At 35.6% G+C, this 12,446-nt stretch overlaps 1 protein-coding gene across 2 annotated transcripts in view; it reads left to right on the forward strand.

Annotated features, from left to right (window-relative positions):
- Positions 1-9,814, forward strand: part of LOC117168502 (nuclear valosin-containing protein-like) — a 253,892-nt gene extending 244,078 nt beyond the window's left edge. For both annotated transcript variants that reach the window (XM_033354215.1, XM_033354216.1), the window contains 2 exons: positions 8,697-8,918; positions 9,511-9,814. In XM_033354215.1, the coding sequence (XP_033210106.1) occupies positions 8,697-8,918; positions 9,511-9,636 (348 nt within the window). In that variant the 3' untranslated portion in view covers positions 9,637-9,814. The remainder of the gene's footprint in view (positions 1-8,696; positions 8,919-9,510) is intronic.
- Positions 9,815-12,446: the final 2,632 nt, after the last annotated feature.

Below are 12,446 nucleotides of genomic sequence, written 5' to 3' on the forward strand. Positions count from 1 at the left end.
CTCAAAATTTAGATAACTTGCAAGTAAATTTAAAAAAATTTCAGTTTCAAGTACATTTTTTATTATTATTATAGTTATTAATAATGGAAAATTATGAATATATATAAATTTCTTTTTATTATAGTTACATTTTCGACGAATTTGACTTCGTTTATGTATTATGTAGCCTCACTTTTTTTGAAAATAATTCTTTAAATTAAAATAATAAACAATACAAATTATAAACTTTTATAAATTTATTTTATTTTGCTTTCATTTAAATATCTTTAACGGAAACGGAGTCAACGAAGAATATCTTTCCAACGACTTTTTTTCTATAATGCTTGGTAAATTCCCAACTGTATCGGCTTATTGCTTAATGTTTCTTTTTAAAAATATATAGCCTCGTTTTTTTTAAAAACAATTTTGTTATTAGCATCATAAGCAATATCAATTATAAGCAATTACACATTTATGTTAATTTTATTTACATTCTCAAAGTCAATTACATATTTCTAATTTTAACTAACAGTGCAAAATTACAAACGTTTAGAATTTTAGTTTATTCAATTTTCAGTTACATTTTCAAGAAATTTGAATTATTTTTTGAATTTAAAGAAGTTAAACAATTTAAAAAAATGTTCCTCGTTGGCATATTGAACTTTAAAAAAATGTATGTCAACTAATAACATCTTTCCGGTGATTTTGTTCTATGATACTTGGTAAATTACCAAGAATTTTCAATTACATTGAAACAATTTTCGTAATAAAAAATTCAGAGTTTGGCTTTTTTTTAACGTTTTGATGCGTCTTTCCTACGATGTTTTGCAAATATATAATAATTATTAATTATTTAAACAATTAAAAAAATGCATCCAGAGCTTGGCTGTTTTCAAATGAATAAGCAAGATTTGTTTACAGAGTCAAGTAAGAATCTCTTTTCGATAAATCTTTTCTAGGTTGCTTCTGTTAATTTACAAGAATGATTCATGGTTTTCAAAGTTTCCATATTCAAATTCAGTGTTTGGCTATTTTTCAACGTATACGTTAACTTTGTTTACGGATTTAACAAAGAATGTATTTCGAATGAGTCTTGTCTACGTTATTTTGCAAATATTAATAATTAATAATTATTATAACTTTTGTATAAACATAGACAGACTCTTTTATATGCTGCTTTGTAAATTTGCAAGAATTATTAATTATATATCAATTTCAATTGAAAAATTAAGAGTTTGGTTATTTTTCAACAAATAGGCTTGCTTTTCTACAAAATTAATTAAGAATATATTTTGGATGACTCTTTTATATGTTGCTTTGTAAATTTAAAAGAATTATTAATTATTCAACCAATTTCAATTTAAAAAATTTTAAGTGTGGCCATTTTTCAACGAATGGGTTTTTTGTAATCTGCAAATTTCTAAGAATTAATTAAGAGTTAGGCCATTGTTGAGCCAATGGGCTCAATTTTTTTACGGAATCAATACTGAAAGTTTTTCCAATAACTCTTTCCTGTTATTCTTCGCAAATTTACAATAATGATCAATTATTTAAATAGTGATTATAAAAATATCCAAAGCTTGACTATTTTTCAAGGAATAGGCACAATGTGTTTACAGAGTCAACTAAGAATGTCTTTCCGATCATTCTTTTATTTGTTGCTTCACAAATTCATATTTTGGCTATTTTCAACAAATAGGCCAAATTTCATTATAGAATTGACTAGGAATAACTTTCCGGTTACTTTTTTATATGTTGCTAAGAAGAGTATTTCTAATGACTCTTTTTTGCGTTGCTGCTGCGAATTTAACACAATTTCCCCAAACAAATATAGAGTTTGGATATTTTGCAAAGAATAGGCTACATTTTTTTACAGAATTAATTAAGAATATCTTTCCCATGACCCTTTTCTACGTTGCTTTGTAAATTTACAATAATTAGTAATAATATAAGCAATAATCATAAAAAACTCAGAGTTTGGCTATTTTTCAAAGAATAGACACAATGTTTGTAGAGAATTAACTTAGAAAACCTTTCTGATGACTTTTTTCTATGGTGCTTTAAAAATTCACGAAAATCATTATTTATTTCAACAAATTAAGAGTTTAGCCATTTTTAAACGAGCAGGCTTAGTTTGTTCACGGTATCATCAAGGATGTATTTCCATGAACTCTTTTTTATGATACTTTGCAAATTTACAATAATTATTAATTATTTGCACAATTCTTATAATTATATTCAGAGTTTGGCTATTTTTGTACAAATAGGATGAATTTGTCTAAGAAATTAACAAAAAATATATTTCCAATATGTCTTTATCACGTTACTTTGCAAATTGACAATAATTATTATCTATTCAAACAATTTACTTACACATATCTACAGCTTGGTCATTTTCCAAGGAATAGTCAAAATTTATTTACGGACTCAACTAAGAATGTCATTCTGAAATTAAAATGGAAGAAATTTGAATGAGATTAAAATCAAATTTAAAATCCCTTATTAACGTCCAATATTCAAGTTAATGTGAGGAATTTCTGGAAATAAAACGAAGAATCTAACGAAAGAATGTGGACAACCACCATAAAATGTTCTCATCGGAATCTGAAAAAAGTTTTTCCTTTAAAAAAGAAAAGAAAAAAATTCGTTTTCCCTTTGGATTTTTATTATTTTCCAAAGGGAAAATGAATTTTTTACTTTTTTTTTAGTGGAAAAAAGGGGAAAAGTTTTTTTTTCAGATTGCAATGGGAACATTTTATGGCGGTTGTCCCAATTTTGTCGTCATTCTGAAAACTCTTTTCTATGTTGCTTTTTAAATTTACAAGAATTAATAATGATTTAAACAATAGAGGCTCTGGATGCAAGAAGGTGATGTAGAATTATTTTGCTGGAGTGCGGAGGCCCCTGAGCACTTGAAAATAAAGTCTCGGATTTTAATTTTATATGTATCCACAATGAAATAATTAATGCCGCATCTTTTTGTCCTCATAAAAAAAGTTGTAGCTTTTTTATTTTTCGAATTATTTCCGAAAAACTTTTTTTTCTCTGAATAAAATATTTTGCATTTTTTCACTTCAACTCGCAACGAAACGGGAAGTTTTTAATATTTTGTAGTAAAACTGATCAAAAATATGCATTATCATGTTCTGCGACGAATGACGTTAGCGAAAGTTCAAAATATTTATTAAAAAAATTTTTAATAATTTTTTTCCGAGACAGTGCGTAATTCGTGCAAAAACAACTTCCAACGTTTCGGGAGTCGAGCGAATTTTGAGCGAGCGTAAACTGTCAGTGAAAAAGTTGTTCAGGAAGGTTCAAGGAAGTTTTCTGGAAAATCTTAGCTCAATCGGAATAGTACTTAACAAACTGTTAATGTTTTAATTTTCTGGCGCAATGGATTTTCTCCCGCGTAGACTAAGACCCGGCCGGTAAACCGCTACCCTATTGGTAGGTACAAGTGTGTCTCACAGTCAGCCGAATTTTTGTAATTGAAAATACAGTGAATATAAAAATCATTGCTTATCAAGTATACAAAAGTGGTTTTCAATGTATAAATTGATATTTTGGTGCTAAAGATAATAATTATGTTACATATCTCCGTATTAAAAAATAATTAATTCTACTTTATTCCTCGTCCGATGAGATAATTAAATCGTCAACTGATTTGTATATTTTAATTTTTATCATGATATTTTCAATTATATTAAGCAGGAATCAATTGATGAATTTATTATGTCATACCGCATTTCTACTACATTTAGGAACATTTCTTTCCCACAAACTTTCATGCTTCTTTCGTTTTCTACCATTAATAGTTTTTAAAGTATTTTCCGTTTTGTAATTGGAAAACTAAACTATATTTATATCATAGAATTTTGTATAGCTATTAGGATAATTTAAAGTTCGTGTTTTTATAAATAACAATAGTCCTTCAAGCCTTATTCTAACGGTGGTGGATTCAGTTGTGATCAATAAATGTTTTATTTTGGTTGCAAATTGTGTGCCAATTAAAAAACAGTGAAAAGATGAGTATGGACCGTGTTAATACATCGGGTAATTTCGACGATACTTTCACCGATGCCGACGCCAATGCGCTACTTGTGGACGACAGTGGGGCGAACGACGACGGAAATGTTAACAATGTCAAAAGTTTAAGTGTACATTTGTGCGTGATAAAGTCAGACCCTTCGACAAACATATCCCCGTATTTCAACTTAACGGCCCCATCCGACCACTAGGGAAGGGAGCCGAAAATCTAACGCAGTAATCTTGGCATTCCACCGACACAGTACAGGAATCCTGTATCGGGGAAGAAGGGAGGGATGTCAAAGTTAAAGAGAGCTGCTGGAAAAGCGATGTACGCTCCAACGTATACTGCACCGCCCAACAGAGTGAGATAGCATTATATGAGGGCAAGAAACTCCCGAGCTAACACGATGCCCTCCGAAGTCTTTCATTGGCGAAGCGCACAGCGAAAGCTGACGGCGATCGTGATCGGGAAAGTCAAGTCGCTCAAGATAAGGGCAATCGCACGAAAGCATTTAGAACTGGAACTGCAACCAGCCCAGGAATTGGACCGCCTAGAAGGAAAGGCGGATCGTAGACTTTTTGAATGAAAGCAGGAAAAGCATGCCTTGCAAGCTAAACTACGATTAGCGAAGCTTGAAGAGAAAGTGGAAGATAGACTCAGTGACACAACGTCCTCTACCGATTCCATACAGTGCTGAATTCAAAGGTCCAAGCATGGAGGATACCTGACTCAATAATGGAGGCCAGCAGAAAGCATATAAGGACCAATAACAAAATCAGACAGTTGCCTGGACCTCAGAAATAGCTGCCAAAGGAATTGGATGCTATACGGCTGGAGAAATTGATGGCTCGATGAGCTATTTATATGGATTTGTCCAATTTCAGCAGAGAAATATGGGAATGACCGCTATTCTACCAGTCATATAAGAACACAACTCAAGTATCTGGTTTTCTTGATACATAAAATATGTCACGCCTTCAGAAGTGTCTTAGAATTGTGAATTTCTTGGAAAAATATTTCGGCCGCTACGAATATATAATAAAACATCTAATATCCAGACTGACAAGCAGCCTAGAGATAAAAGAGCACCAGCTAAAACTATTGATTGAGTTCGTGGATACAGTTACGAATTTCATTGCAACTTTAGAAGCATTAGGTCGACCGGAGTATTTAAACAACCCAATGTTAATGGATAACTTTGGGACAACATTGGGATATAGGGATAACATTAGTGGATAACATTGGGATCACCCATTGTTAATGGAAACTATCATGGGAATCGTTTATCCAAGTTGGATGTGAGTCTTTGGATCTCAAGAATTTCACGAGCTGGCTTGTGGATCAAGCCGCCATAGTGATCATGGCTTGTGACTCGATAGCTGTCAAACCTAGCAAATCTTTGATAGGTGCGATAGGTGAGCCTAGCAGCAAAATAATATGTGTATACTGTGAAGCGGAACACCCAGTATCGCAATGTGAGCGACTGGAAATTCTTAGTGTTAACAAAAGATGGGAGTGGGTCACGGGCAAGAAATTATTTTTCTGTTGTTTGAAGTCCAGACATCCCAGCAAAGATTATAGGAGGAAGCGTTGCTGAGAAAATGGTTGCAGCAGCTCGTGCCGGATACCTTGAAGGGGCCAACTGGGGAAGTTGAGACTTATGCGTTTCTGGATGATGGATCACAAATGTCCTTCATTCAAGACAGTTTTCCTGATGAACTTGGCCTCAAAGGAGAGATTTCTTCATTTACTGCCTAGTGGTATGGTTTTTTTTCGATTATGCGAGCAAGCGATAGCCGTGTGTGGATATCTAAGAAATGTTTCACCAGGTTTTGATTAGAGCAGAAGATCGATCTAGTCAGAGAATTTTAGGTCTAGATCAAAAAATAAGTGATCTAATTTCCATTACATAGACAGTGTCTTGACAGTGTCGACACTATTCCAGAGGAAATTAAGCGATCGAGTGTAGTTTCCTATGCACACCGAAAAGCAGGCTTCGAGATACGCAATTGGATGACCAATTCCAAGGAATTGCTAACTTCGTTGCATCGTGACGCGTTGGCGCAAAGCGGAAGCAACCTTGCACTGGGCACGGTTTAGAAGATCGTCGATGGAGAAAAGCATCAAAAAACCGGGAGGTGTTAAAACTTGTCATTTCCGTTTTTGATCTTCTAGGCCAACTCTCAGTGATGGACATACGGGCCAAGATACTCGTGCAAGATATTTGGAGGTCAGGACTCGGATGGTACTAACCATTACCAGAAGATTTGACAAGCAAGTGGAAGAGCTGGCTGGAAGACCTGAGAACCACCACTGAATTGCGGATGCCGCGATTCTATGCTCTATGGATCGGACAAGTCAAGGACGTCCAATTACATATCTTCTGTGAAGCGAGTCGGAAAGTCTTCGCAGCAGTCGAAAAAGGAAAATTCGAAAAGGTAACTTCAAAAAGCAGAGTAGCTCCTCTCAATACGATGACAATTCCAAGGCTGGAATTTCAAGCAGCCGTGATGGGTACCAGATTGTCGTTAGTAGTTATAGTACCACTGAACACAGCCTCCGAGTAAGCAAGAGAGTTTTCTTGACTGATTCTGCAACAGTTATGAATTGGATTCACTTAGTGACAAGAAATTACCCAAGTATCTTTGAAACTAACAGAGCGGCGGAGATTCTCGACACTACTCGAATGGATGAATGGAGAAGCATATCTTGCGAGGAAAATGTGACTGACGAAGCCACCCGAGAAACAGAGCATCTGGAAATTAATTCCACCAGCAAATGGTTCACGGGTCCAGAGTTTCTTATCAAAGGTGAAGCAAATTGGTTTCAGGACTATTGGCCGGCACCTGAAGCGGAAGTGGATTTCTGCGTACACAATCAGAATCAGGTAAACCTCGAAGCTTGGGTTTATCTTCACAGGATCTACAGCTGGATGCGGATAGTTCGCGCCTTGACTTTGGCCAAAATTTTAGTTAGGAAGTGAAGTATATGGTGACGAGCACCCAAAGGCCATATAAAGAGGTTATGCTCCCCAGCAGCTCTGGTATTAAATGAAGAGAACGAGATCCTGAGGATGGTGCAGGCAGAAAGCTTCCCTGGCGATCTTCAAGATCTTGAAGAACAGAAAGTGTATCTCGTACGTCTCAAATATTCGAGCTGTCACCTATACTGGACAATGATGGTCTGACTCGTATGGATGGTCGCATCAGGGCATACAGCGGAGTGAGTCTGGCAGCGAGGCAACCCATCATCTTGGATGGAAAACATCTAGCAGTATGCCTCCTCGTTCACAATCTACACGTCAGCGTGGGTCATCATGATAGAGTAAAAGTCCTGAATGATCTACGCCGCGCCAGCAAGTCTATATCATCAAAGCGAGAACAGCAGTGAGGGTGGTGTGGAATGCATGTCAGCATTGCCGTAACGAGCGAACACAGCCATACAATCCTCCTATGGCACAGTTACCACTGCTATATGCGAAGACTGTGGCGGACGAGCCAATATTTCGCTAACCAGTTCTGGGAGCGCTGGGTAAAAGAACACTTACCTACCCTCGATCGACGAACCAAATGGAATCAAGGTCTACTTGACCTGAAAGTTGGCCATCTCGTGATCATTGAAGACACAAATCACCTAGGAATCAGTGGACAAGAAAACGAGTTCAAGAGGTATTTCTGGGCATGAGCGGACGAGTCCGAGTGGCCTGGCCTGAGCAAGGACCAAGCTAGGTTCTGTGTTCTAAAAATAGGAAAAGTCCCCGAATATGAAACAGGGATAAAAATGGACCTGGGGTGGCCTCGGTACAGTCGAGGATAGTCAGTACAGTTCTTGACCCACGGCAGGAAACACCTGCAACCATTTTTACAAGTTATATCTTCCTACTGTTAGCATAATTTTTTGGCGTCTTTTTTATTTTCGGCTTTCATCAGTATTTCTTAATCTACGTTTGATATTTTATTTATTTTTATTATAAAGCTTTTTCTTACCAAAGAACATTTATCAATGAAGCACAATAGACAATTAGAATCTGAATAATTTAATATTAACATTTTTATGTAGCAAAACCAGTACACTCAATTTCAGAGTTTTATTAATAAATAGAATTTTATTGTATATCGCGTCGGTTCACTTATATTTAAATATTTTGAAGAAACCACGTTTTTCCCCTTTTACCTAAAGTTCGCATTTTTTTAAATATCATTTATCATTTTAGTAAAAAATTAATCTTTTTTGATTTAAAATTTGACTATTCCAGTTAAAGATTTATAATTTTATTTGAAAATTCATCACTGGTTAAAAATCCAACTATTTTTTTGAAATTACATTTTTTTCTAAGTTAATTTTTTTAACTGAAAGTTTAGCTTTATCATTTGTTGTGAAAAAATATAATTTTTGGTGGAAAGTGTCAAGTATTTTTTTTCAAAATTTATTTATATTGCAATTTCTAGCTCTGTTGTGTTAAAGGATATTTAGAATGAACGTCATGAATTAAAATAAATGTTTGCGTTATGCGGAAAATATGAATATGTTACTTTTAGTTGATCGGGAAAATTAAAGAACGTTACTGGTAGAAATCGGAAAAATGTCCAGTTTATAGATCAATTTTGGAATAGCGAAAAATAAGCATAGAAATTAGTTACTTGTCATTTACCATTATTTATATATATATATTTGATATATTTATTAGAACGGGACGAAGCCAAAACTTGCCGCAGATGTAAATCTATCAGAAATAGCGAATGATAAAAGGTGTGAAGGATACACGGGTGCAGACTTAGCAGCTTTGATGAGAGAAGCAGGAATTCAAGCTCTGACGGAGTTAATCGCCAATCCATCAATAGTTCCAGAAGTGCGTGAACGACATGTGAATGCCGCTTTCAATAAAGTGTTACCATCCGTTCATGAAAAGGTAAATAGAGCATGAAATATTGTTTTTATAACTCATGTACGGAATTTCCGTTTTTCGAGGCATGTATTGCGTGCCTAACCTAACTTCTTTCATTCAACAGACTAACTGTGAGTAGTAAATATTGATTGGACCAACTAGAGTCCATAAGGTTTTCTAAAATCGAAAGTTCTCTGCATTTTTTACCGAAACATTCACGTGCAACAGGTGCAGAAAGTAGGCATCTACAATGCTTGTAAAGTTTATAGTATTGGCCGTTGGTTCAGCTGAGGTTTGTTTTTGTCTCGTCTTCTCCCTTCCTCTGATTATCCCTTATCTTCCTTTGTGTTTGCATAAAAACAAGGCCTTTTACGGACATCTGTTAGGGCAAGCTGCAAATATAATCTTCTGACCAATCAAATCATGTGTATGGTATTTTATTTTTTGCTTGCGTCAGTATTATAACAAGCTGCCCTGTTTCTTAATCCATTTTTCTCAAATTTTTAGATAAAAATGTTTTTCATTTTTTGATTGTAAAGAACATTAAAAAAAGCATTGGTTAGCCACAGTATATTTCGAAAATCAAATATTAAAGAGTCATTAAATGTTGTTTCAGGATATAAAGCATTACGAGAAGTTGAAAAAGTTGTATACAGTTACATCAAATTTGTTGGATATTCCACTGATGGAGATGCCTGTTCATGGATTAATAGACACCATCATGGAAGAAATGGAGACCTGAGAAAGGGGTTCTTTGTTGAAAATGACGCTTTTTACTATCATTAATGACTACTATCCTTTTATCACTATAATGTACCAAACTTTCGTAAAAGCCAGAATACTGAAAGCAGATAAAATAGCTTCTTTAACCATTTAATGTAAAGCGTAAAATATTTTGAAATATAAGTATTATATAGCAAGAATTTTGTTTCATGGTCGGAATGAGCAAAACCGAACCTGAAACTTCAGTAATGGATTCAGGTTTTGTATACATATGTAATGATTTTTATACATGAGCAGTGAACGCGTCAAAATTACCTACGTCAAATTATAGTGATAACCAATTTTCACCCTGTCTTTTAAAACATTGAAAATGAACTTAGAAACCCGAATTCTTTACAAGGATTGTGTTGATTTTACACAAAAGATCAGTAACTCATTGCAGTAAGTAATTTGCAAAACTTCATACAAAAGATGGATTTACCGTTATTTTTTAACGAGTTGAAGGAGTTTAAAGTAATTTAAAAAAATGGTCATTAACCCATTTTATTTGATCTCTTTCCACGTTTGTCTATTTGGCTATGCCCCAGCCCCTACGCAAGCACCTATTTCGTAATTTTTTATTGGATGATGGGGGTCTGGTAGTATATAGTGAGATTATTCTAGGTTTTCTGTGGGTGGATGTTCTGAAATATTCCAAGTGAAAGATAATTAATTCTAATGTCATTTTTAATTCACATAGTGGGAATCCCGATGCCATGGTCAAGTTATGGCAAACCTATTTAAATGTACAAAAACGAATTCTAATTACCCATATATTATTGTTTTTTTTTGTTTCATTGATTTCAAATGTGAATTTAGAATTTGAAAAAAAAAACATTATTATGGACGCGTATTTCAAAACATTATTGGATTTACTCAAACCCTGTTATCCAAGAGTTTTCGAGCACATGCTGATTACAAATTTAAAGTTAACAATTAAGAAAAAAAAATGACTGACAAGTATTCAAGAATATTATTGGATTCACTTTAAAAATAAATTCCTGCGGTTTTCAAGGGCGCTTATTCCGAATCCACAGTCGAAATTTCAACAACAAAAAATAATAGATCGACCAAGGCGGACGAGAATTCCTAAAAATTATTGGATTTCTCACGTTCACAGACACTCGAGTCGAGATAAAAGAAAGTATTTATCGTTTTGTACACAGTTTTGATGACACCAAACCCGTTTTTTTACACACACACGCGCGCGAAAACACACACGCTCAATGATGGTACAATAAACCGAAAATTCGTTTTCCAACAATAATTTAAAGTTCTCGTTTTTTAGTTCTAAAATATTTAGGCTAGACCAATCAGAAGCGCGGTATAAACAGTCGTGATTGCGTGAGCAAGAGACTAATGCCGTGCATTGATGCTAGCACCGGGAGAACAGCAGTCTCTATCCGACTTTGGACTCACGCTCACGCACAGCACCCTGTGTGTATGTATATATATAATTAAAATTTTGTCATAAGGACAACCTCAGAATTTCACCGGGAGCGGGTGCTCATATGAAAATCTGCACCCGATCCCAGCGAAATCGCGGTAAGATTTCAGCCATAAACCCGTCTCACGACCGTGAGATAGGTGGTTACAGTCTGTGATGGAATCAATACGACGATTCGGCAAAAGTATTGTTCACCCTGAGGACACGGACCGACCCAAGGACGACGAATTCTACATTTTTCCCGCAAGTATTTTAGCATATTGTTGACACGCAGGGATGCTTTCTTATATTATTAACCACTGAAAGCTTGGCACCCTCAAGAGCGCCGATAATAAGGACGATTCGTTTAACAGAATATTCCGGGTACAATAGTCGCAAGTCCCTTATACCTCTCTTCCTTTTCATTCTCCTTGGCTATAATGTCCTTGGCTATAATGTTTTTGTGAGCTGGCGCCGAAAATTCGATAACGAACATGGTTTGCTTCTAGAAGTCAAGGAGAACTATGTCAGGCTCGAGTGCGCAACAGAAACAATTGTCGAGAATATAAAGTTCCAGTGTATGCGGCACCTCTCATTCTTGACAATTAACTCTATTTCCCTTGGAGAGTTTAGCGCTGCGATATTAAGGTCAATGCCGTAAAAGTGACAGAGATGGTAATAAAGCACTCTTAGTGCCGCATTGTGCCTCTGGATGTAGATTGTTCCGCATGAGTTGGACAACTAGATAGTTTGTGTATTAAATGCTCAGGGTGTGCATGGCACGCCCTACAGCTATCATCGGGAATCTCTTGGCTCAAAACGTGGCGACTGTATGTTAAGGTGGAAAAGACACCGTCCTGACATGCCAAAATGAAACCATTAATGCCCGACTTCAATCCGGGTGATTTAAGGTAAGTAAAAGTTAGCTCATATGACAATCGTCCTTTGTCCGATTCTTCGTGCTTCTTGACCATTTTAAGAAGAGCGTCTCCTCCATTTGCAACTCTATGTGCTGTACCGAGAATAATCCTGTTGTGAAGACATTCAAGATTCAATATTCTGCGACCACCTTGACGGCGTGATATGTAGAGTCGCGGAACAGAAGACTGAAGATGCATGTTTTTCTTAATTTGCATAACCGGGACGGCAAGCATGTTCGTTACAGATACTTTGTTCCTCGCCAGCAGTTCAGAAGACCAAGTCTACTGAATGAGACGTTTGTATCTGCTTCGTAAAATATCCTTTATAGATTTAACATCCTGAATTCGACTCTGTGGTACGCCCAAGTATATATAAGTCTTTCCAGCATAATGATGTCGTATAGCGCTTTTATCGACGACCTCGGGGTCCTCAGGGATGCCACT

Source organism: Belonocnema kinseyi, chromosome 2 (assembly GCF_010883055.1).
Source record: "Belonocnema kinseyi isolate 2016_QV_RU_SX_M_011 chromosome 2, B_treatae_v1, whole genome shotgun sequence".
Classification (NCBI taxonomy): Eukaryota; Metazoa; Arthropoda; class Insecta; order Hymenoptera; family Cynipidae; genus Belonocnema; species Belonocnema kinseyi.